At 57.5% G+C, this 26,001-nt stretch overlaps 1 protein-coding gene across 1 annotated transcript in view; it reads right to left on the reverse strand.

The window, feature by feature from the left end:
• Positions 1-894: 894 nt before the first annotated feature.
• The window catches only part of BSN (bassoon presynaptic cytomatrix protein), a 43,349-nt gene continuing 18,242 nt past the window's right edge, over positions 895-26,001 (reverse strand). The window contains exons 2-8 of the mRNA XM_064274528.1: positions 23,942-24,826; positions 14,567-15,034; positions 7,454-14,116; positions 3,104-5,177; positions 2,008-2,789; positions 1,750-1,849; positions 895-1,220 (exon numbers count right to left, since the gene is read on the reverse strand). Coding sequence (XP_064130598.1) covers positions 1,009-1,220; positions 1,750-1,849; positions 2,008-2,789; positions 3,104-5,177; positions 7,454-14,116; positions 14,567-15,034; positions 23,942-24,826 — 11,184 coding nt within the window. The 3' untranslated portion in view covers positions 895-1,008. The remainder of the gene's footprint in view (positions 1,221-1,749; positions 1,850-2,007; positions 2,790-3,103; positions 5,178-7,453; positions 14,117-14,566; positions 15,035-23,941; positions 24,827-26,001) is intronic.

Raw genomic sequence — 26,001 nt, forward strand, 5'->3', positions numbered from 1 at the left:
TTTCAGCAGCTCAGTGGCCCCTGCTTCGTCTTGTCACAGGTGAAAGAACCCACCAGGCCCCTCCCAGTTCACACTAGAAGGAACTGGGTGGGTCTGGTCAGTCAGGCCCGGGCACTTTACCCACCCCTCCCGCCCCACCCTGGCCTCATCTCACCCAGCCCTGCTCCATAGCACCCTAGTCCTGATACTCACTGTTATACACAGAGTCCAGAGCTGTGCCCAAGCCTCAGACTTCAGAGATTTTTCCACAGCAATGATACTATATTCCTTCATCTCTTCAAGAGCCTGTGGAGCATTTACAGCGGAAGGTTGGGGAGGAACTCCATCCCAGAGGTCCCTATGACAACCCATTGCTAGCCTGAGGCTGTGAGGGCCCTGGGGTGGGTGCTTTAAGGAAGTGGTAGAGAAGGATAAGGGGATGTTCGCCCTGCCTACTCGTTGCTGGGGACTTCTACTGAGCAGGCCTCATATTGGGGGCTCTGTGTGTAGTGTCCCTCCTCCGCTTCATCCTCCTCTCACACTTGTAGGGAGGACCAATGGCTGAGGACCAGACTCCACTCAGAGGACCCCTTGGGACTTACAGCCCCCATACTAGCACCTCAGGCCTTTCTCAGGGGAGGCCAGGACAGGCAGCTCACACTTACCCTGCTGGGCGCGGTCACCAGAATGAGGAAAATTTTTTGCCAAAAGCAGAGACGGCTGTGACATGGAAACAGAAGAGAGGCATCAGGAAATTGGGCCAGATCCCTCTCCCAGTAGGGCCATTTGGACATAGAGAAGCCAAGCTCAGCAGAGGGGCAGGGGCTGCTTGAGGCCCATGCACAGCAGCAGACAGGCCCTCAGACTGGCCTGTGGCTAGGTGACTGTGCCTGGAATCATCCCCCAGACCAAACCTCTAGGAGAGGAGGGATCTAGAGCAGTGGCCCACACGGACCTGGCCTTGGGCAGTGCATACCTTCAGCACGTAGGCCCTCAGACTGGCCTGTGGCTAGGTGACTGTGCCTGGAGTTATCCCCCAGACCAAACCTCTACCAGAGAAGGGCTCCAGAGCAGCGGCCCACACGGACCTAGCCTCGGGCAGTGCATACCTTCTGTCAGCTTGCCAGCCTGCTCTGCTGCCCCACCAGGGAGGATCTTAGAGAATACGCTCTCCCCTTCGGCACCTGGCTGGCCGGCAGGAGCCCCTGGGGTCCCACCAGACCTGGCTCCAGCCTTCATGCCTAAAGGGAAAGAAACCACCATCAGGAACCATGCAGGGTCTGGTGGGAAAGCAGCCATAAGGGAATCTGAAGCCAGGTACCCTGTGAGATGGGACAGTGAGGTGGAGGATGGAGAAATAAAGAGAGGAAGATAAGAATAGGAAGAGAGGGAGTGGGAGGAAGCAGAAAAAGAGGAGGATGAAGAAGGTAAAGAGGAAGGAAGGAAAAGGCAGAGAGGATGAAAGGGCAGAGGAAAGGAGGGGAGGGGGAGGGAGAGAGAGGAAGAAGCCAAGGTCCTGGTGCTGGGCTCACTGGTACCTAGAAGGTCTCTGCCCAGAGCTGCCTGGTCTCTGAGGCCCCAGATCTGGTGACTACAGCTCTAGAATTCTAACCCCAGCCTCGTTTTCTGCTGGGGAGGTCTGCAGCCCACTGGGCACCTTCTCAAGGAACAATGGAGGCATATAGAGGGGTGAACTCAGGGAGCAAGGGGGTTGGGAGGGCAGCCCAGGTACCCTGGGCCACAGCCAAGGGTATTGGGGGGTGGGCTCACCTGCAGGTCCAGGTCCTGGAGGCAGCTGAGCCTGAGGAGGCTTCCCCTGCTGGGGTGCTTTGGCTGTCCCTTTAGAGCCACTTGCCTGTTCTGTCCGGGGCTGCAACACAGAATCCACATCTTAGAAGCCACCTGTCAACCCTGTCCATGCCCAGCCTGGAGCCCATGGGATGTCCACGCTGCAGGTGCAGCGCCAGCCCTGGGTAGTACCCATGCTCTAGACCCCTACCCCACTCCATGTACCAGGGTCCTACTTACCGGTCCCGCTGGCTGGGGACCTGTGGCTGTTGTGGGCCCTGGCTGAGGTTTCCCTGCTGGCTGGCTGGCAGCAGGGGCTGGGCTCCGGGCAGCTGGCTGGCCCTGCTGCTGCAGCCGAGCCTGCGACGGGGCCTGCTGGGAGGGCTGCTGCTGCTGCTGCTGTGTCTGTGGCTGGCGTGAGGCTGCTGCTGAGGGCCCTGGCCTGGACAGTAGCGGCTGTGATTGCTGTGACCCTAGAGGTGCCTGCCGACTTTGTGGCTGCAGCTGGGGTTCTGGCTTTGGCTGCAGTGCAGGGGGCCCAGGGTGTGCCTGCCGGGAGCCCTTCTTGCTATCAGGGGCATGATGGTATGCCGATGGAGTGCGAGATGGCTGTGAGTATTCAGCAGAGCTGGGGTACCCAGGTTGACCCTTCTTCTGCATGGCTGGGGCAGGGCCAGGCTGAGGGTGAGGGCGGGCCTCATGGCGACCCGGATCCCGAACATGTGGTTTGGCAGCGCGCCGGCCCGGCTCTTCACTAGTGTGGCGACCTGAGTGCCGCCCGTGGTCACTGTGGTGCCGGTGTTCCTTGGTGGAGGTGTGGCGGCCTGGGCCACCCTCATCATGTGGCCACAGGCCTTCCTCAGGGGGCTCATCATAGTCATGGTAGCTGTGCCTGGCAGGGCCTCGCTTCTGGGAGGAGGAGGAGGAGGAGACTGCGTGGCCCCCGTGGTGCCTGAACCGGTCAGAGCGGGCATCCCGGGGTTTATCAAACCAGTCTGTCTCCTCCTGGCCCAGGTGATATGCTTCAGAGACCAAAAACAGAACACCATCAACCCCTGGGGCTGGCCACAGGGGGAGGCCCAGCTGAAGCCATGCAGGGAAACCATAGAGTGTGCACCACGGCCACACACAGAGCACTGGAGCCCCAAGCCCACCCTCCCACAACCAAGGGCCAGGGGCATTGGTGGGTCAGCCAAGGAGGGCAGCCTGCAGCACGGCTCACTGGGTGAGGTGCCAGGCGAATCCCTGCTGGGACATCTCGGGGCCCAGGGCCCCACAGACAGGAAGGCCCCCCAGGTGCTAAGCGTCCACAGAAATCACCCTAGGCTGCCATTACCTTCGCTGTCAGAAACAACGCAGTGGGAGTCATCCAGGATGTAGCCCTCCTCACGCTTGTATGTGTGGGCCCGCGGTCCGTCCTTGACATGCTCTTGGACATCAGGCATGGAGTGGCTAGAGCAGAATTGTGGGCAGGTGTCCCCAGGAGGGAGGGTCCCCCCAGCGGGGCGGGGCCGCCCTAAGGGGCTCACAGGGCTTTCTTCCTCCGAGGCTTGGCTCCGCATTGGGGGCCGTGCCCGGCCATGGGCCATGCTCAGGGAGGAGGGCTTGGGGCCTGCTTTTTGAAGCCGCTCCACAGCCTCCCGTTCTCGCTCATACCCCTTGCCCCGGCCACTGAAGTCGTGGCTTGACAGCTTCTCCCCACTGTATGCAGACACTGCCCGGGACCGGCTACCCCCGCCGTACATGCGGTCATCGTCCTCTACTGAGTCCCGGCTGGATGCCCCATAGTACCTTTGCTGCTCATACACATTCTTTTTGAGCCCATAGGTGATGTCCTCCTGGAACTTCCTGCCCCGAGAGCCCAGGCTGCTGCTGACTGCAGGTGGAGGGTAGGAGGCCAGGTCTGACTCCACATCCTTGGCCTCTTCAATAGGTGAGAACTTGGAGATCTTTTGCTCCATGCCCTGCTTTCGGTGCTTGCTGCGCTTGGAGGAGACGGCAGCCGGGGCCAGGCTCTTGGAGGGATGCTTGGGCCCCATGGGGCTGGGCCCATACTTCTCTGCTCGAGCTCCATGTCTGTAGTCACTGTCACTGTAGTAGTGGGCGTTGGCTGGTCGGCCGTTGCTGTCCATGCTGCGGTGATGGCCACCCTTCCCACGGGGCTCATACGCGTCCTCCTCAGATTCATCCTCCCCTCTGGCATAGCAGCAGGACAGTGCAGGGCCCTCAAGGACACCTGGTTCTCCAGGCTCCTTCCCTGGACGTCCACTGCCACCCGGCCCCAGGGGCTCCAGGCGCTGGTTATCAGGGGCAGTGGAGGTGCTGTCCTTGGTCAGCTCACTGATGTCCTCAATCATCACATAGTTCCGAGGGACGTTCTGCTCCAGGCTGGTGTAGTGTGAGTCAGAGGGGTAGGTGGTGGCTGGACTCTGGCTCACACTGCTACGCTCACTGGCCCGGGGCAGCTCAGGAGCCTTGCCCTGCTCATAGTTGCTGCTCACTGCTGCGCCGCTGTAGCTGGTGTCAGAGGGGGCCGAAGACATAGCCACAACAGGGCTGGGAATCACCTCGTAGTTGGTGGGCACCTTCTGCTCCAAGTCAGCTAGCGATGTCTGGCGTGGCTTCTGGTGGGGGGTATGGCTGTCAGCTGGGACCGGGAAATGGGTACTCTGTGTGGTTGCCATGGGCGTTTGGGCTGCATAGTGGCCTGTGGGACGGAAAGCCTGCTGGCTTGGCAGCCCAGGCTCAGCCGGGTAACTGGTGCCAGCAGGATACGCAGGTGCTGGGTATGTGCCGGGGCCAGGGAAGGTGGGCGCCTGCTGGCTTGGGAAACCGTTTTGAGTTGGCTCACTGGTGCCTGCAGAGTACTGAGGGGCTGAAGGTGGGAACCGGGGCTGTTGGAAGGCAGTGGAGCCGGAGGGGGCGGTCGGAAGAGCAGCAGCAGGGAAGTCCGCATACTGGCCAGTGGGAGTGGCGCAGCCCTGGAGCCGCAACTGGTTGAGCTCGCTGTCTGACAGGTAATCACGATGCTCTCCAAGGCCACGCAAGGGTGGGTAGTCACGGCCACCCCGGTCCTTGGCCAGAGACTCTTTGCGCTGTGTGATGCCCAGCTCTAGGTACTTGAGCTTGGCGTCGATCTCCTTCTCCTCCTCATCCAGCTCTGCCTGCTTCTTGCGCAGCTTGGTGGACTCATGCTCCACCAGCCGCAGGTCCCGGTCCAGCTCCCGGAGCAGGCTAACCTTAGTGGCAGGGACGGCGGTGGGTCCCGCCAGCCCACGCTGCAACAGGCTGGCCGCATAGAGCTGTGGGGGGGCCTGGCTGGCCAGGGGCAGGTGAGCCTCCTCTGGAGGGGGGCTGGGCAGTGTCCGCTTCACCTTTCGGACCAGGCCGTTGGGTGGCAGCGCCGACACCTGAGACAGAGGGAAGGGCGGGCAGCACTGAGACCCAAGGTGTGGGCGGCCTGGTGGGTTGTAGGGGGGACAAGCTCAGGCCTGCACTGGGGCAGGGGCCAGGCCCCGCAGTATCAGTACCCTGATTCACCATGCAGCCTGCAGGCCTGCCCTGCCCACCCACTCGTCTTGGTTTCTTTGCCATGGAGGGAAGGCCTGTCATCATTTGACAGGCCTTCTCCTTCCCAGCACTCTGGGCAGTGGGAGGATAGGAATGGGGCAGATTCTCCTCTGTGCTGGACCAACACTGGTCTGGCACACAGTGAGTTTCCACATGTGGCTCTGAGAAGCCCTATCTCCAGTGGCCTGCCACCCTCCACCTTCCACTGAGGTGAGGAGACTATGTAAAAGAGTACAGGTCTAGCTCTGGGTTTGGGTCCTGGCAGCTGACGGGGACCAAGGGTGAAGGAGGGCCATGGACAGGAGGAGTGGAGTGGGTCCCGGGCCTACCAACTCCCTAGAGAATCATGGGAAGGGTCCAATGCTGACTGCATGTCAGTTGCTACAAGCAGAGTCTTCTGCCTCCTGTACTCCTCCCTAAAGTGATACTGCTCTGCTGCCTGCCCACCACCCTCTGTCAAACCCTCTGGGCTCTGCTTTTGGCCAAGCCCCTAGCTTTCTCTGCATCCCTCTGTCACCCTGATACTGCTCCCTGGGGTCACCAGCAGACCTCTAGGTCCTCTCTAGCCCTGGCTCCATCTGCATGTCTTCCTGCTTAAGGTGCTGTAACACTGCCCACTGTGGGACCCTCCTCACCTTCCCCAGGTGCTCCACATTACCTAAAGGTATACCCTTGGTCCTCCCTTTGCTCTTACTCCTAGCTTTCCCAAGATGCCCCAGGCTTTTGGGTTTTATGGACCACCCAAATCCCAAAAATATACTGCGGACTAATGTCAGGCTTTTAACTTTCTACCTTGCGAGGTAATTACATAAGAAGCTCTCACCTACTGTTACTGTATGTCATAAAAGGAAGACAGTGTCGCCCCAGTCTCAGAGTGAAGGGTGGGCCTTTAATGGAATAAATTTAGCTTGAACTTCTTACTTTGTTGTTCATCTTATTCTGGCCACATACCCACAAGTATCCATCACAGCCTGTCCGCAGCATGGCCAGCCCACGGGACCTCCGTCCTACCCTAGTCTGGAGCCAAGACCACCGTGCCTCTCTGACCTGTCCCTCCCTGCCAGCCCAGATTCCTGCTCCATCCCTAGCCCTATCTGGTCTGCACACACCACGAACCGAACCATTCATATCCCCCGTTCATCACCTTTGCAACCTCACCCCAAAGCCCTATCTCCTCTCTGCATCATGCCCAGAAAATGGGCATGTATACCTCATAATGCTTGTGGCTCCAACCTCCTCTCCCCAGGGCTACTGCTATGATGGCTTCCTTTAGCCCACCAGCCCGTACCCTGCCCAAGAGGCTTTTTAAAATACCCATCTTGTCCTGTCTCATCTGCCTAAAACCTTCAGAAGCTCCTAGAGCCTTCAGGAAAAGCCCACCCTCCTCAGCCTAACACTCAGAGTTCTTGGTGTCAGGCTCTCCACAACTCCCTACCCTCACCTCCACTGCAGCCTGAGCTAGGCCACCTCATAAAGCCCCAAGATATCACTGGCAACTAAGGCCACAGACACAGACAAGTTTATGTTCCAGGGGTCCCTGTCTTTGGGAGACAGATGTGTAACAGACTTACTGAGGGCCAGGCAGGGGCAGGGAACAAGATGAGGCAGAGAACAGGCTACAGCCAGCTAGGTTGCAGTGTGCTAGGTAGGCCAAAGGGTTTGGGCTTCCTCGTGGGGCAATGGAAGCCAGGCCAGGGCTGGGAAGTAGGGAGCACTGAAGCCAGGTCTATGTTAAAACGACTTTCCCAGGAGACATCCACAGATAAGGTTTGGAGTGGGAGGGGCCCAGCCTGGAGGTGAGAGCTGAGGAGGCCTGAAGGAGGAGGTGGCCAACATGGCCAGCCAATGGGACCTCTGTGCTAGGGGAAGAGACAGTGCTAGGGAGAGGTGGAAGTTTCCAGCAGGGTGTCTGGATGCGGCCTGTGTGTGCACCTGTATATGCCCAGGCTGTCCTTGCTGAGATGTGGGCTCCACTAGATGTGCATATAAAAGGGTCCATTCCTTGCTTCCCTTTTCTGGGCCTTTGGAGCCAAGGTGACTCCATCCCCGCCCCAAGAGAAGCCCCAGGCTAGGTGTTGGCCCCTGTCCCACCCTGGACCAGCCCTTGTGCCCATACCTGGCTACCCAGCCCCCCCTGGTGCTGGTAGAGGGAGAACCTCTCTTTGGCAGACTCTTCCGCGGTGGGGCTGAGGGGCTTAGGGTCAGACAAGGACCGCTGCAGGGTCTTCATGGGGCGAGGCAGCGTCTGCTGGCGGAGAGCACTGTCAGCCGTGAAGTGCTTCTGGGGACTCACGTGAGCCTTGTTCAGCCTCTCACTGGAGGCAAAGGAGGTGTCCAGGAGCCGGTGTGGGGACAGGGGTGAGACTGGCGAGTACAGGACCTGGGGGGACTTAGGAGGCTGGCGGCTCACAAGCTGTGAGAGGGATTCAGGGGGCAGGTGAGCCTGGTACCCAATCTCCAGGGGGTCTGGCTTCTTTTTTTCAAATCTGCCCAGGGGCCCTGGGGTGACGATCTGGATGCCAGGCAGGTAAGGGCTAATGGCAGTTGGCCCTACAAGCTGTGGTCCAGCCGCACCCTGAGCCTGTGCATCCGGCTCCGTCTGGCAGGCCAGGCTTTCCCCGTGGCCAGTCTTCTCTGGTGCTGATATGTACCTGACGATCTCCACCTTGGGGTCAGTGGCCGCTGTGATGTGGATGGCCGGAGAGACCCTGGGCAGCTGATCGGGCTCTGTCTGCACAGAGCAGTCACTGATGGTCTGGATGCCCACACTGCTCATGGCCCTCGAAGCAGCGGCGGTGGTCGATGAGGATGCAGAGGCATCGTGCTTGCTGTCGGAGCCTGAGTCTGAGTGGCGGGAAAGGCGAGACCGGCGGCGGCGCACTGGCTGCTCCCACTCGGCACTGTCCTCATCATCCGTCTGCACGCTGCAGTCAGCACTCCGCCGTGTCCGGCGCCGCCGAGTCAGGAGGTAGCGGCTCTCCCCATCCTCGTCGTCTGTCTGCATGCTGCTGTCTGCAATCCTCTTGACCATGCCAGGCTCGGGCCCCGACTCAGGCTCGCAGGCATCCCGCAGGCGTGGCATGGAGTGCCGCTTCTTGATGCCGCTGCGGCTTGCCTCCCATTGCTCCTCAGTCTGCAGCGACATGTCCGAGGCAGAGCTGGAGAGGCCCCGGTGCAGCACAGGCTCACGAGGTTGCCCGGGCCCCTCCGGTCCTGCCACAGCAATGAAAGCTGCGTGGGTCAAAGGTGGCCAGTACTGGCCATTCTGGGCCAGCTCAGCGGCAGCTGGCGGAGCCCCTCGGCCAGGTGCCTCACAGGCCACAGGGAAGGGGGCCTTCTGCCGATGCTTCTGCTCCTCTAGCTGCTGCTGCAGCTGCTGCTGCAACTGCTGGATCTGCTCCAGCTGCAGGCGCTGCTGTGCTAGTTGCTCCCGCTGCAGTGCAAACTGAGCCTGCCGCTCCTCCTGTTGCTGCTGCAGCACATGGTGCTTGATGGTCTGCAGCTCCTGCAGCTCCCGCTGCACCAGCAGCTGCTCTTCCTCACGGTGCCTCTGCAGTTCCACACGCTCCCGCTCTAGCTCTTCCTGCAGTCGCAGCTGCCGCAACTTCTCCAACTCCACCCGCTCCCGCTCCAGTTGTAGTAGCTGCTCCTGCTGCTTCCGCTGCCTTTCCTCCTGTGACGCTTCCTCCTTCTCGTGCCCTGGCCGGCTCAACGCCCCACTCCCAGGCCCAGGAGCAGCATCTCCTGGTGGCTTCTGGGCAGTCAGCAGGGCTGGGGCTGGGGCTGCTGCAGCCTCCTTAACAGCAGCAGGGGTGGCTGTGGAAAGCGGTTCTTCCCGTGCAGGCCCTGATGGCAGCTCTGGCCTTGGCGGGCCCCCAGCTCTTGGGGCCTTGGCAGCAGCAGGTTTCCCCAAATAGACAGGGCCCTCAGCAGGTTGGACGCTGGAAGCCGTGGGAAATCTGCTTGGTGCAGGATACCGGTACAGCCCTGTGGGCCCAAGGGGTATCCGGGGGGCAATCAGGGGCATGCGTGCCAGACTGGTGAGCGGCACAGCTGTTACCCCACCAGATGCGTAAGGCCTGTACATGCCGCCGCCACGCACCATGGGTCGCAGCACTGACGTGGGCTGGGTGGTGATGGGCAGCGTTGCAGCAATTGGGGTGTTGATGGTCGAGTAGATCATGCCATCCGCTGCACGCACAGTGGCTGTGGATGGCAGCAGCTGTCTGACTGCTGTACCCTGGCCAGCTGCAGGCCCATACTGGGCTAGGTTCCCAGGACTGGGATGGCCCTCTGGAAAAGTAGGGTTCCCTAGGAGGTCAGGTCTGAGAGGTGCCAGACCCTGTGGGACACTAAGCCCAGGCCCCGGTTGGGGCTGGTACTGCATAAGATCAGGGCCACCACCACTGCTGCCGTGCCGCCCGCCATACTGGTCCATGGAGTTGAGGGCGGCACACATGCGGCTGATCTCACGGGCCGTCGTAGCACTGTACTGGGCTAGGCTGGCGTCCTGGAAGCCTGCTACATCTCCCCGTGGGCCATATCTATGGTCTGAATAGATGTTTGACACTGAGCTGTAGCGCCGCATGGGAAGCGGGTGAGTCAAAAGGTCTGTGGGGTGACGCAAGTCTGTGAATGAGCCGTATTGCAAGCCCTGCCCTAGGTAGCTTCTGTCTGCAAAGCCCAGGCTGTAGGAATGCTTCAGGGAGCTGAGGTCCACAGCTGAGTCTCGACGGGGACCCTGGAAAAGCTGTCCAAGGCGGTGGGCATGGTAGTTGAGGCCAGCCTCCGCCAGATTGGTGTCAGACATGGAGGAATACAGCCTGCCAGGGAGGGTCTGTGGGTAGGGCCTCTGCTCCTCATGGGGTCCAGGCCCAACTACTCCCTGTGCCCGGTAGCTAGGGGGCTCGGGAGGCTCAGGGTCTCGGGGACCATAGAAGGGGCCACTGCTTTGCCCAGGTGGGGCAGCATCTGCCACACCCTTCTCAGGTGCACTGGGGGTAGGATGGAAGGTGCCAGTGCAGCTACTGCCAAAGGGGAACTTATAGACCATGTCACAACAAGCCAGCTGGCTCTCAGGCCTCATCCCGGTGAGGTCCAGGGCACTCGCTGGCTCCTCTGGGAGCAGTGTGGTCACAGTGCCTGCTGTGCCTTCTCCCAACTGCACCACCACTGTGTGTGGTTTCCTGGCACCTGGCAGAGCATGTGGCCGAAGGTCTGCAGGGGTGGCCTGGTGGGGCTCGGCACCAGGCTCTGACACTAGGCCTGGCTTGAGGCCAACACCCTGGGCAGTGCCCATCTGTGTGATCAAAACGTCCCTTCTGACCAGAGGAGCTACCTGGTTGGGCAGGTTATACCTGGCAAACTTGGCCTCCCTGGGTCTTCCTCGGGGCCCACCTCGATATGGGGCTGTCTGAACAGCCTGCTCTACATGCTTGACCTGGGCCAGGCACACAGGGCTACCTGCACCCTGGCCAAAGTCGAGTCTGCTCTGGAAAGGGTCCCCATAGACCACAGGTTGTTTTGGCTGAGCCATGAGCACAGATGAGGCCATGGTAATGCTCACGGTGGTGGCAGTACCAAGGAAGGCATGGGTCTGCTCCTGGGCATTGAGGTTGATAACCAAAGGCTGCACAGCAGTCGACTGTCGTCCTGGGACTGGATCCAGGGCAAGGCCGTACTTTCTTGCTTCCGCAGCAAGAGACGTCAGGTCCATGCCCTGGTCAGTCAGGATGATGGGTGTGGGTTTGACAGCTGTGCGAAGGTCTACCACGGCACTGCCAGGTGGTCTGGGGCCTGGCTCAACCCTAGACGTCCCAGGGACGGAGGAGATCCGGCACAGGGAGATGTTCTCAGCAGGCAGGGCACCCCAGCCATACAGGGCCAGGGGCCCATCCGTACCAGCACTAGGTGCCCGTGGAAGGCCAGGTGGCCCAGGTGGCTCTGGAGGCAGTTGAGCCACACTTGGAGGCGTTGTCTGACTGTAGCTGTGGGTGGTGGGTTGGGAGCCAGTAGGTGAGCACACTGGGGAGGTGGAGGCACTGGCGTGGACCATCCTGGTCTGGCTGGAGGCGTCTGATGCCAGTGTGATGACCATAAAGGGAGCCTCCTGAGGGGACTGCTGCCATGCCTGGCGAGGCGTACTGGGTCGGTGGGGTGTTTGTGTGCCCTGGGCCACCATGGGTGTTGCGGTGGAGGCACTGGGGATACGAGGCATGTCTGAGGCAGGGGTTGTGCTTGGCGTCTGTGTAGAGAACTCTGCTGTGGCCCTTGGGCCCAGCTTGCCAGGGGAGAAAGTGGGACTCTCTGAGGGGGAAGACGGGGACAGGGGTGGGCTGGAGCCCACGAAATAGGAATATCCCCATGAAGACTGGGAAATGCTGCTCTGGCCACCACTTATAAGGGGCTTCTCTCTGGCAGCCCGCCCACCAGCAGCAGGGCCACTGGGGGCTTGGGGCAGCTCTTCAGTTTGGGACCCATAGTTTGCAGTGGTTGGGCTCTGTCCATAGCTGTGGCCTGTGGAAGATGGCGAAGGGCTGCGCCCAGAGCCTGCTGGGGAGGTTGGAGTCACATACCCACGAGGCAGACTAGCGGGACAGGGAGCCAGAGCCGTGGTTGCTGGGACTCCAGAGCCCTGGGAAAAGGGCACTCCAACCTCCCTGGAAGCAGAACTGGGGGATACAGGAGAACTGTGTATTTTGAGGGGGTCTTGAGGCTCCTTTGCAAAATGCTGAGTGACACGGACATCAGGAATGACTCGGCCTCCACTGCTGTCAGAGGAGGTGGAGGTAGAGGTAGAGAAGGACACAGGAGCAGCAAGCTGGGTGGGGCTGGTCCCAGGGGTAAGAGGGCCGCCATTTTGCCTCATGGGGTCCATGTACGCACTCTCAGCATTCAGAAACTGCTTTTCCTTCTTGTTCTCAGCAAAGGTTAGGTCGCGTGAGGAGGCCTGCCGCATCCGGGCGATGCTCTGTGATGTCTGCAGGATCTCCTCATACACAGCTGCCCCCAGGCTGGCTGACGTGCTCTCTGAGGCAGGCTGAGCAGCCCTGCCATAGTCATGGTCCAGGGTGTCCTGGTATTCAAAGGAGCCCTGGCCTCGAGGGCCCGTGGGCTGAGAGGAGCCACCAAGGGGCCCCTGGGCCCCTGCTACCTGGCCCTGTTGCCGCTGGAGCAGCTCTGCCTTTCTCATCATCTCCTCATAGGCCTCCTCAGCGCTCTTGAGGGGCCGGCCAGAACTAGGAGTCGTGGAGCCACCAGAGGGCATCTCAGTTGGTGAATAAAGGGACATGAAGGTGGGCAGGTTGTACTCGCTGCCTGACTTATAGAGCCGGGAGGGGCCGCCATCCAGGGCCTCAGCCTCTGAGTCGAGGGAGGGTGAAGGTGAGTATTCAGAGCAGGAAGAGCGGTGCAGCTCCTCCATCTCTGCTGCCTGCCTCAGCTCCTCTGTAGGGGAGGCGTCTTCAATGGGTGACAGGTTGCTGGGTGGCGTCTTGGAACGTTCACGTCGCCGCTGGGCCCGCAGTTCTTCCTTGTCCCGCCGGGTCTTGCGGGCTGTGCTTCGGATGCGCTGTTGTTCCACCTCCCGCATTTTCTCCTGCTCTCGCAGCAGCTCCTCCTCCTCACGCAGCTCTTCTTCCTCAGAGGAGTCCTCGATGGTGGGGAGCAGGGGCCCGTGGGAGCGGTGCCGGGCCTTGCGCTGCTGCTTTGCTTCTTCCAGCCGCTGCCGGCGACTGGGGCTGCTGTCGCTGTCCTCCTCTAGTGAGGACAGGGAGGTGGGAGAGGTGCCTGATGTGTAGCTGGGCGTAGAGGCAGGCAGTGTCGAGGAGTGCTCCCCACGGGAGCGGTCCTCAGGCGAACCTGTCAGGCTCTCCATCTCCAGCTCAGGCTCTCGGTCCAGTCCAGAGTCAGGACCTTGACCCAGATCCAGCTCATGGCCGTAGCTGCCCGTGCTGTTGAGCTCGATGGTCTTGAAGCGGCGGAGCCCTCCCTGCAGGGCCCCGCTGCCCTCAGTGGCCTCAGCTGGACCTACCTCAGAGAGCAGCTCCTCATAGCCTGTAGTGGCATTGTGGGGCAGGCGCCTCTTCGGCAGTGCTACTGACTCTTGGGTGGGCTCGGCTCTGGGCCTGTCGCCCTTCTGGGTACTATGTTTGGCCAGGCCATGCCCAGAGGTGGCAGCATCCTCCTCCTCCAGGTTGTCTTCCTCAGCGCTCATCTCCAGGATCTGCCGTCTCATGAACTCCTCATCAGTCAGCTCTGCTACCTGGGCTGGGGCCTGGGGTGGCAGTGGGGACAGGCCACCCTCACTGCTGTCCTCCACATAGTCATGCCGCAGCTGGCTGCCAAAGTCATCTGAGGACTCAGCAGTGTCCCTCTGTTCCCTCTGGTGTCCCCACTCAAGAGAGTCCTCCTCTTCCTCCAAGATATCCTCAAGCTCCTCATCAGAGTCAAAGGCTTCAGGCATGATGGACAAGGAGTGTGGCCGCCGCTTCTGCTCTTTGCCATTGCTCCTGCTGAGTGGCTTGCTCTGCTTGCCACTAGGGGCCAGGCCCTGGGCCTCCAGCAAGGGCCGCATGCTGCTCCTCACCTTATGGAGCTCTGAGGAGCTGGGTGGGCGTGGCCCTGTCACCCCTGCACTGTCTAGCTGCTCCACCTCCTGCTGCACGACACCTGTGATCTCACTCTGGGAGCTAGAGATGCCGTCAGAGGAATAGCCTGTGTCACTGAGGCTCTGTGGACTCCGCGACAGGTCCTGGGAGTAAGGCTTGCCTACCAGCTCCTGCAGTAGGGAGAGAAGCAGTCACTGACTCTCCATGGCAGACAGCTCATCAGGAAACCCAACCTTCTCCATGAATCCCAGGGCCCTGGGGAAGGGTCCTTCTACTTCCCAAGGGTTCAGGGCCTATCACCCACCCCATCTTTCTGGCCTCGAATAACTTACAGGTTCCATGGCAAACCCCCAGCAGCCCTAGGTTCTCAAAGAGAAACTTCACTAGATCTAATGGTAGCAAGACCCAGCAAAGGATCCAACAAGATACTAGACTCAGAGCCAGGCTGAAACTCACAGGCTCCAGACCCACCAGAGCCTCATCCAGGCTTTGCTCCTGCTGGAGTGTCCTTGCCCTCCCCTGTGGCCCTAGGCCTTCATTCTCAGCCCCCAGGAGAGGCAAGCCCTTCCTGAGACTGTTCACCTGACAGCTAGGGTCCCTGGGACGTGAATGGGACTAACCTCCGCCTCCCCACCCTTGGGGGCTTCCGGGACAGCCTTGCTGACAGGGGTGGCAGGTTCAGTCCTCCGTGTCCCACTCTTTGCTTTAGGAGTTCCAGGGGGTGGGGTAGTCTCCGGAGGTGGCTTCGGCACGGGCTCAGCTTTAGTTGGGATTCCTGCCTTCTTCTCCTGGGCACTGCTTGGGGTCCTACTGGGCTCAGAAACCCTGGGGGGCTTGGCCTGGGGGCTGGCCTTGGCAGGCAGGGGGCTGGCCTTGGCAGGTAGGGGGCCAGCCTTAGTGGGCAGGGGGCCTGATGGCTGGCCCAGCGCTGGTAGCCCTTTCGGCTTCAGAGGGGCTGTTCCAGCTGTACGATGAGGGGCCCCTACAGGGGGCTGCTGTGACGTGGGCACCGGCAGTGGGGTCAGTTCTCCCAGGCTGCCTTCCAGCAACCGCTCAGTTTGGCAGTTCAGACAGAGCCACTCGGTTTTCTAGAAGGAAACGAGAGGGGGTTGATGAAAATCACAGAGTACTTGAAAATATTTACATGACTGTGATGAATTGAATTGTGTCCCCAAAATTATTTATTGTAAGTCCTCACACCCATATCTGCGGATGTAATCCCATTTCGGACTAGGGTTTTCTCTTTAATGTTAATGAGGCCGTATCAGTGTAGGGTATGTCTTAAACCAATCCCTTTTTGAGATATAGTGAAACCCTATGAGAGCTGGAACTCCACGGGACCACCTTGTTTTTCCAGGTCTTGCAAGTTTTCAGCCTTTGATAGGATGCAGTCTTACCACTTTTCTATCACTCACTATTAGTGGAAAATATTTTAGATTTCCTCCTCTAACGGGTTTCCACACTACACAGCTTTCGCAGATTTTACTCTGTGAAAGGCAGATCAGACACAGAGGAAAACGAGCACAAACAGAGGGGAAGATATGGGCCACATGAAGATTGCCAGGGAACTGGGGAATAGAGGCTGAAGAGACAAGGACCTTCTTCCAGAACTGATAGAGAGAATGCCTTCTCCTAGAGTCAGCGCCCTTAATTTGGACTTCTGGCCTCCTAAACTGTGAGGAAATAAATTTCTATTTGTTAAAGCCACACACTTGTGGTGTTTCTGTTTCAGCAGCACTAAGAAACTAAGATGGCTATTTCTGTAACTTTGGGGAGGAGAAAGCCTTTCAAAGCATGACACCAAAGGCATGAGAAGAAAAAAACTGATTTATTGCCCCCAAATGATAAACATCTCCACAACTAAGATGCACCATAATTAAAATGCAAGTGACAAACTAAAAACACGGGTCCCTTCCCTAGTCCGTAAAGAACTTTTCAGCCCCGCCAGAAAAAAAGAACAGTACTGTGTGTGGGCGGGGGGTGGGGTGGGGATACAAAAGCAGTACAGGGTCTGGAGAAGATGGGGAGCTGGCGGCCCACCCCCAGTGTCTTAGTTACCTAGTGCTGCTATAACAGAAATACCACAAAAGGGTGGCTTTCTTTCTCTGAGGGCTCTGGGAGAAGGTCCTTATCTCTTCTTAGCTTCTGTTTCCCCATTCCTTGGTGATCTTCATGTGGTGTGGCATCTATCTTCGCCCGTCTCTGCTTGCTTGCTTGCTCAATGTGCTCTTTTTATATCTTAAAAGAGATTGATTTAAGACACACCCCACACTAATACTGCATCATTAACATAACAAAAAAATGGGGTTATAACCATAGGTATAAGGGTTAGGATTTACAACAGATACTTTTGGGGACACGATTCAATCCATAACACCCAGAAAGAAAACAGCCTCCGGGGCGCTGGTTTAGAGTCCAGCAGTTGAGTGTCCTGCAGACCAGGAATGGGGTCCAGATGTGAAGAGTTCCTGGATACACTGTCTTTCCCCTGCCTCCTAGCTCTCAGGCGGCAGACACCTGATTTCTCCACACCCTTCCCCAAGTAAGGTCTGTGCTGGGCAGGACGCAGACTCCTGAGACTAGGAAAGGCTGTCTGGAAGAAGCCCTGCCTGGGGGAGAGGACCTGAGCAGCCTCCCCTCCTCACAACCCTCGGCCCAAGTCACCCAGTCTAAGGACAGCAAAGACCCGCAATTGGAAGCCTCCTCTAAGCCTTGTACAGGGTTCTGGGCTGTTCCTCTCATGCAGACTTTATGTGCTGGCCCTTGGGCCAGAGGCCCTGCTCCCTTCAGAGCTGGGCTGGGATCAAGTGCTTGTGAGTCATTCTTCTACTCTCAAGGTTACCTGCTCTGTGTCAGGCCCAGTACGGGGGCTGGACAAAGTCATGACTAAGACAGATAGACAGGGGCTAGCATGAGTCCTGGAGCCTATAAAAAAAAAAAATTTTTTTTTTTTTTTTAAGTCAGTCCCAAATAGGTCATCGCAAGTGTGACATGGTTATCAATGGTGAAGTTCCCAGAATACCAGGAACCAAGTCTAAGTTGCCCAGCCCCAGCAGCCTGTGCAGGGGTGGAGATCCAAGAATCTCAGGATCCTGAGTGAGTGATACCTACTGCAGGTGTGAGGCTGTCAGCATGTCTTGCAGGACCCTACTCCAGGGTTGGGGCTCCTCCTTGACAGGATCTGAGCCCTGCCCTGGCCCACAGACAGTGGTAGGGAGAGGGGTTACAGTGCAGCCCAGGGCAGGGGTCTAGCCGCACTGACATCTGTGCCTGCTCTCACTCTGTAGGTGCAGAGCGTCTGGCACCTTTCTGCTGTGGCTCATCCTGGGCGCCTAGACACTCAGGCTCCCACCAGTAGCTCTGCCACTAGAATGGGCCATTATGGGAAACATGGGACCACATGGTGGGTCACAGAGCCAGGGGACAAGGAGAGGAAATAGCTCTTGGCCCTTGCTAGCCCCAGGTCAGCCAGCACTCAGCACCCTTACCTCACACACTGCCCTAGGGCCCAAGCCAGATCATAGCCCACCTGGCAGGACGTTGGAAGCCTGGTACCCCCAAGGTGGACTGCCCTCAGCCTGGCATCCTCAGGCCACCATGGCAAGTGCCAACTCAATGATTCTGTCCTGGTTTCCTGTCCCAAGATCCACGTGACACATCTCTGCCCTAGGTCCCAGCAGAAGTCGGACTGGGCAGGTGATAGGGCCTTGGTGTGTGCTGGGGGATAAGTCTGCTCCATGGGCTTGTTATTCAGGACCTTGAGGCTGCATCCCTGGCCCTGGAGCTCGTGCTCTGCCCCAAACCCCAGTCCTACACCCAAGGCAGAGGGACGGGACAGTGGGGCCCAGCTGTGTGTGTGTGGGGGGGGGGTACTTCAGAGGCCCTACATGCACTCACCCTATTTCCTACAGGGCCCAGCCCTAGTACCATTGCTGACTCCCTTGGAGCTTATCTGAAGTTTTATGTCTGCCCCACACAAACTCCAGTGAGCCCATGGGTGCTGGCTTCTGTCTACATAATCAGAAGTCAAGAAAGAGTTCTGAAAGTAAGCAAACAGTTCCTTCCCTAGAATCAGCAGGACAGGATTAGGATCTGGGCCCTGGCAAGGGGTTGGCTCAAGGAACACTGCCCTGACTTGACCTTGGGCACTCCATACTGCCACTCCAGGTTAGGCATCTCAAAGGGGCTGGTCATCTGCCTGGCCCACCTTGGTATCTTGGCAAGCCCTGATCTTCACCTCTGGCCTGCAGGTGCCAGCCCAGAAACAAAGAGTCCAAATGAGGCAAGGGCACCTTGGAAGGGGCTGGAGTTGAAGGAGGTCTGGATAGAGGAGGTTGACCTAATGCCACATGCTCAGAGCCAGCCTCTGCATCAGGCTGCTTACCTGAGCCCAGAGGCCCATCCCTCAGCAGAGCATGTCACCTGTGATCACCAGCTCCCCAGGGCTGAGCTCCTTCACACGTTTGCTGGAAGAGGCAGGCAGCCAGCCTACCGAAGGAGATGCTGGCCGGCCCTCTTGCTCCTGGCTATAGTAGGCAGCGAGGAAGGGTGGGCAGGCGGGAGGAGGCATGTGAGGGTAGGAGCTAAAAATAAACATCTGACCTGGCTGCTGGAGGCTCTTCCTCAGCCCTCTTCGGAGGGCTGGGGTACAGGGCAGCAGAGGACTGACAGTGTAGTTACAGTGGTGCCTGCTTTGGTGTGTGCCCTTTGGTCCAGCTGCTGATAGCCCCCACCCCTCCTCTCCTTACACTGTGTCCTGGGCACCCCCACCCGTCCTTCAGGAAGCTGTGACCTACCCTGTTAAATGGGCTAGGGCAGCCTTCTCTTCCCACCAGGGTCTCCTTGGCTGAGAGCCCTGCCAGCTGCCCCTCCATCGTGGGTTTCCCCCCTAGTGGTGAAATATATTGAATCTCTACTTTAAAAAAACTGAGATATAATTTACATATAAAAAAATTCACCCTCTTAAAAGGTACAATTCAGTGGTTTTCAGTATATTTACAAGGTTGTGCAAACATCACCACTATCCAATTCCAGAACACTTTTATCACCCCAAAGCGAAACTTAATACCTGTTAGAAGGCACTACCCATTCCCAACCACAGCTCCTGGCAACCACTTATCTACTTTCTGTCTTCATGGGTTTGCCTCATCTGGACATTTCATATAAGTGGAATCATTTAGCATAAAGTTTTCAAGTTCATCCATGCCGCAGCATGTATCAGCAGTTCGTTTTTAGGGTTGAATAATATTCGAGGGGCTAGAACGAGGGCCCTGCTCATTTACTCTCTTGGTCTTCCACTCACTTGTTCACTCACTCATTCATTTCCTCACTTTAGTGTTTACTCCCTTATTCATTCATTCACTTGCACATTCTTTCTCACACTCTTGTTCACTCAGCCCAAGCCAGCCCCAGACCTGGGGAAGCTGCTGCCTGCTTGCCCCTTTGCTTGCCCACTTCAGCTATGGGCAGGAGATGATACAGGACTTGGAAATGGACAATGGGGAGGTCCTAATGACCACTTATGTCTCACCTCCCTCTGTCCAGTTCCATTCTGGGGGTAGGAAGGTCTGAATTCCCCAAAGGCAATAATTACCTAAAGGTAAGTGAGAGGTGTAGATACGCATGGCCTCAGATGGAGCCAGGTGGGTTCAGCGTGCCACTATTTACAATGAGGAAGAGAAGGGAGTTGATTGAGAGCATTGGTGGGGCATCCCATAGGCAGATGAGACCTGTTGCCTTTACCAATGTGCCCCCTGGGCTAGGGGAGCCAGCAGAGCTGTAATAGATGCTGGGCATTTCCCTGCACTGTCTGCCACTGTCTGAATGAAACTACATCTCACACAAGCTCTTTACTTGTGGAGCTAGCCTGCATGTCAGTCTGGTTACAGTGGCATCATCCTGACCAACACTCTATGGCCAGCTGCCTGACCCTACATATCCCCAGCCCCACTGCCAGAGTAGAGAGCAGTGGATGAGAACTCCAGAGAAGAGGATGCCCAAGGTAAAGGGCCTAAGACTCGGACCCTGGACCATGGGCATGGCCATGATGGTGCTGCTGCTCCTCTCTAGACTCTGTGACCCTGCCCTTCCCTGATCCCTAGACACGCCTAAGCTCCTCCTTTCTGGGTCTCTGCATCCCATAGAAGGAATCCTTCTGGTGCCCCCAATGTGCACCCTTGTGGCTGGGCTGTGTTCCCCTCTTGCCCCAGCACCAAACATGTTCATTCCCTGTGGGGTCCCTTGCAAGGCCGTGACCTCACACTTACCACAGGGTCAATGCACAACTAGTCAGGGGTTAGAGCGGGACTCTTCCTTTCCCACAGAGACTCTCTTTTATGACACTTTGGTTCCAATTTCCTGGCTCCAGGGCTCACTGTGTGTTGGACCTTCCATAAACATCTGAGGTACATCATCTTACCTGGCTCTCACAGAAACTTAAGAGGGGGTATTATTGCCCCCATTGCATAGGGGAGGAGGCAGGGCTCCCTGAGATGACTACCCCCAGAGGTAGCCCAGAAGCAGGTCTGGAGCAGAGGCAGCTGCTGGCCTCTCGCCCAGATGCCCTCGCCCCTGCACGGCATAAGTCCAGCCCAGGCCCACAGATTATAGGTGCCAGGCCCTCTGCCCAGGAAGGCCTGACTTCTCAAGGGCATGACTGGAAGTTTGGCAATTACAATAAGAAACTGGCAGTGTTATTATAATAATTCCAATTCTACTAATTTCTTCACGAACTCTGTTTTGAACTGAAAGCCAATTAAAAATTAAGCCAAGGGTACTATTATACTGCAAAAAGATAAACAGGTAAAAAATTTGGAATCAACAACTCTTAATTATGAAATGACTCACTAAATAGCACTGTGGGTTTTTTTTTTTTTTGTTCAGAGGAAGTTTCAAGGGAAAAAGGGATCCAGTTTTGCTGCTTCCTCTATTGTATGTTCTAGAAAGGGGGTAAGAGGTTTTTGTCTGCTCAGAGATACTGAGAAAAATTCTAAACCTATTGAATCCAGTGGTTGGCTCTGGTCTAAGGCAGAACCACAGTAGGTCTAATCAGCGTGTGGGGAGATATGAGTGGGGCTCCCCTAGTCTGTCCCTCCCTCAGGCTCCCAGCCTGAATGCAGACACTGCCTCACACCATATACAAAGACACAGCATGGTCATCCCAAGCCTGGCAGGCTATCCTCAGTCAAGTAAGTACGGCAAGGGGCAGCCAGGGCTGAACTGACCTCTAGAACCTAGAGAAGGGCCTGCTGGCCCTGCCACGTTGCTCCTAAGGCAGGAAGAGTGTCTGTAGCACCTGTTGAGAAATCAGGAGCCTCTAACCAAGCACACAAAAAGTAGGTCACAGGGAAGCACAAAATTCCTCAGAATACCAGGTGGCCACTGTCTGCGTTGAGATCAAAGAAGGCCTCTGGCCTGGTTAAAGGGCCTCAGTGAAGAAAAGCGGCATTAAGCACCAGGCCCTCCCCACCAGCCCTTGAAAGACCCAAGGCAGGAAGAACTGAAAGAAGGTTTTGGGCACTGACTAGATGAGGGAGGACAAGGGCTTTGACTAGGACTGTGGCCACAGGGATGGAAAGGAGAGGCCAGATTCATGCGACAGTGGGGAGGTAGAGGTGGCAGGGCTTAGTCTATGGAATGGGTGCTAAGGGGAGAGAGGAGGATGACCCAGGCCACTGGCTGGAGTCTCTGATGGTGAATGGTGGTACAGTCTCTGTAGTAGGAACCATGGGGGGGCATCATGGCTGCCCACCCACATCTCCCCCAGGAGAAGCCATAGGCCCTCTGGGGACAGCAGTGTTGACAGACAGAGCCATGAGGAGAATGAGGTCAGAGACACTGGGCCATGACTGCTGTTAGGACAAGCAGAGGGTCTGAGGTGGAGAGGAGCTGAGATAGCCATCAGCTTTGCTTTCGGGGATGGGCAGGCCCATGGATTGCATCAGACCCTGAGGAACTAAGGCTGTCCTGGCCAAGGAGATGGCAGTGGGGCAGGCCATGGGGACAGTGGTACACAGTGCAGGGTGGGGTAGGAGGCAATGCTGATCACTGAGTGGCAGAAGCTCCAAAGTTCAGGAAGGCCAGGCCAAGCAGCTAACGAGAGGCTTAGATCAGAATCTGGATACCTCAGCCAAAGTCTGCACATGACTGAAACGCTTCTGTTTGGGCTGAATCAGCATTTCCTGTGGCCTGGCTCAGGGGCCACTGAAGGGAGCTGTCAGGAATGTTTATGCTTCTAGACAGGGACAGTTTTCCCCTCTCCTCTGTGCACAACCTCCTTAATGAGGGAAAGGAGGCTGGGAGGTCTCTTGGGGACAAGGTTCCTCCAGGCTGGCCAGCTCAGCAGTCCAACAGGGCTCATGGTCCCTCAGCATCAGATGCCCCACCCAACAGCAGTGAGTAGTCTCTGGGCAAAGCAGTCAGCAGAACACTGAGTCTGATGAACTCTTGATGCTTCCCATCCAGCCACTCAGGTCAGCTGCCCCCCAGTGAGCCTCTGAACCTAGAGCTTGGGGAAGTGGCAGAGTGGGGCCTGGAGGGCCATACGGGCACCACACAAGGAGGTCATCTGTCTTGCTTAGGGCTGCCCTTCCCTAAGGCATATTGGAAAGTATGGCCTGTGGTGGTCAAAACAGTCCTTGTTGTACTAGGAGGTTTCCATGGTGGCTCCCATGGGTGCCTGACCCAAGACAGATCAGGACAAGGTGCCACAGAGGTCACAGCGATACATACTCACCTTTCTTGTCCCATTCTGGGCCAGTGGTGGTCTGCACTTCACACCCCCTGCTCTATTGTTGCCCATGCATGGCTCAGCCAGGGAGTCCAAAGGGCTCATGTGGCTGCCTGTGTGCAGGAGGCAGGGGTCTTGGCTCAACCATCTCCTGACATAATACATCTGGGAAACACATCCACCTGCCAGGATGATCCAAACTCAAATCTCAAGGACACTCTTGGGAAGAGAATACACCCAGGGTGCCCACGGCAGCCACGGTGGGATTCATATGGGTAGCCCTGGGCAAGTGGGTGAGGGTGGGTGTTAGAGCAACCTCCAGGCCCATGTTGGCCAAGTTCTGCCAGGGTAGCTCCATACCCTCTGAGACTCCAGGCTGAGCTCCAAGCTTCCGGAAAACACTGGGCCTCCTGCTCCCGTCTGGCCAGCTCTGTACAATGTCTAGTGCCCTTTGCTGGAACCAGGAGTGCAGAGACTAGTCCCCAACCTTGGCTCTCCCTCGAACTTTCCCATGGGTAAGACGAACACCTCTAAGCATCTCCACAAGCAAGCACAAGGGGAGCCCAGACCTGACAGGGGAAAATATATGGACCAGAGGCTGTGGCTTTGAGAGGTAGATTTCAATACCATGACCTTGGAAGACAGAATCCAGGGTGAATACCACCCGGCTGGGCCGGGGCCTGGGCAGTAGGACATGGCCTGTCCCGCTCTAAGAACTGTGAGAATGCTTCCACCCCGCCCTGGGCATGGGGCACAGTGGGCAACACAGGCCTCGGCCCCACAGCCCTTCACTTCCCCTCCCCTGTAGTCACCCCTGCCCCAAGCGTCACAGAGTGAGGGCAGGGTGGTACCTCAGGTTCTTCCTACTTCAGCAGGGGAGGTTGGTGTCTTTCATTGGGGCATGCCCATGGTAACTAAAAGTAGGGAGGCCAGTTCGGGGCCTCCTGAGCCTGGCTCCCTCTGGGACCAGCCTCAGGGCACTGGTAGTCAGATAGAGGCAGCAAGCACCACTACCCCACCCCTCACTGTGCCAGTTCTTTCTCCAAGTGGAAGGACTGGGGCTGTGCCCACCAATGTCCTGGCAATACCTAGCTCTGAGGCAGGGTCATAAAAGGGAGAGCAGTCCCTCTGCAGTGTTAACTGTCTGGGCAGCCCTACGCCCGACACAGACCCAGATCTCCACAGCCTTTCCTGGCTCCCATGCCCCCAATTTCCCCAGGCCCTGGCCTCTTACCAAGGCCCAGGGAACATGCTTGGTCCAGCTTACCTCCACCAGGTGGGGTGTCGGGTTGAAGCCACACAGATTGCACACCTGGAGCTTGCAGGTAGTACAGGTGTTATAGTTGGCTGGGGCCTTGCTGCCCACATTGAGCTCAGCTTGGCACAGTGGGCAGGTGGCCCTTTCCTTCGGCATGGTCTTTGGCTTGGCAGCAGCCTTGGACACTGCCTGGTGTTCTGCTTTGCCGTGCTTTGGACTGGTTGTTCCCCCAGTTCTCGCCAGGGCTCCAGGCCCTGATCCAGGAGCTGTTCTAGCCCCAGGCTCAGTTTTGGCCCCAGGTACTGGCCCAGGCCTGGTCCCTGAGCCTGGAGGTCTTGAACCAGCCTCCTTGCTGGCATCGCTTAAGATGATCTTGGGTTGCCCCTTGCTGGGAGAAGGCTGGCCCTGGGAGTCAGCCTCAGGCTGCACAGACATGAGGGTGCTTGCCTGGGTCAGCAGCGATGCACCGAGGCCAAAGAGCTTCCCAGTGAGCCCCTCCTGTGTCTGTTCAGCAGCACCAGACCCAGAGGGCACTGCAGTGGCACTTTTGGCCGGGGCCTCTCCTGCAGGCGGCCTGGGCTCAGCTGTGGAAGGCTTGATGGGGAGAGAGGGCTGAGGAGACACCCTCCCTACCTCTAGAGGGGCAGCTGCTGGGGCAGTCCCCGGCACTGAGGTCGCCCTGGCCGGCTCAGCCTGGCGGGGGCTGGGCTGTGGTCCTCCTTGGCCCCTGGATCTCTCTGGCTCCCCCTTCCCCAGGGGCTGCTTGGCTGGGGAGTGGGCAGGAGACAGAGCTGGGGAGTGCAGCTGCTGCTGGCTCTTGGAGCGAGGTGCAGTGGTCATGTCCATTCCCAGAGCCCTCTGCATCTGACAGTTCAGACAGAGCCACTCCTTCACCTGAGGAGAAAAGCACCGTGGTCAGCAGGGTGGCCAGGATTTGGCTGTGCCCATAGCCCAGGCCAGCGCAGGACCACGGCAGCTAGAGCCGGCTTCTAGCACAGGCAGGAGCACCAAGCTCTGCTCAGGTGTTTCTAGGCTGCCAGGGAGAAAGAAGTAAAAGGGGCTGAAAAGGGCAGATGATACTGCCCTGCTCTCTAGGAGTTGCCAGGTATTGTGCAGAGTAGAGGCAGCCACACACCTGGCCTCGCTCCCAACTACCAACCCATCTGCCCAGGCCCTCCTGCTCCAGCGTTCTCCCCAACAGCCCACTGGCTGCTCCTCAGCATGCCCCAGATCCGTGTATGTCATTCCATCTCCAAGTCCTGCTTCACACAATCAACACTCTCATCCTCCTGCTTGGATGACCCCAATAGCCTCCAACTGATCACTTTCCTTCCCCTCCTGCCCCCTTGAGGCCATTTCCAAATAGTAGCCAGCGTAATCTTTTCAAATAAAAGTCAGGAGGCAAAGTGTGGCTGGGTTTTGCAAGGACCTGAATGAGAACTTCATGGAATCAAGGGCCCCAAACATGGCCCTAGCACAATATGCAACAGGTATTCAATAAAATTTTCGCAGAAAGAATAAATAAGTGAGCAGTAATAGGCGGGAGAGGAAAGCGTAGAGAATAAAGAGAAACCATGATTCCTGGAGAAGCGTACAGTCTCGATGTGGAGATAAGATATATATGAAAAAAACTTGAGGGCAAAATGAGAGCAAAGTAATGTAAGATGAGTGACTGATGTAAGCAGAATGATACAAGGTTTTTTTTTTCCTTAATGAAGACAGATTTTTAAACAAAGTGGGATAATATGTGCCTCCAGAACAACCAAGACACATGTTGCTGTTCGTGTGATAGCCACGTCACTTTTCTCTATCACTGGCCCCTCTCTGGATAAAGTAGGCACAGGACTCAAGCCAGGCCACTCACTGATTGCAGCTAGTGGTTCAGGGACGGGCCTGTGACCACGCAAACGGCCAACTGAAGCCCTTCCATGTGATTTGGTAAATGAACAATAGAAGAGGGAGTATCTTCATTTTGGACTGCCAGTCAGAAGGATGTAGCCTTGGAGTGGTCAGTGGCCGCCTTTCCCAACATGCAGAGAGATGCTAAAAATGAAGTCCGTAGATGGCTG

Source organism: Loxodonta africana, chromosome 22, assembly GCF_030014295.1.
Source record: "Loxodonta africana isolate mLoxAfr1 chromosome 22, mLoxAfr1.hap2, whole genome shotgun sequence".
In the NCBI taxonomy this organism is placed as follows: domain Eukaryota; kingdom Metazoa; phylum Chordata; class Mammalia; order Proboscidea; family Elephantidae; genus Loxodonta; species Loxodonta africana.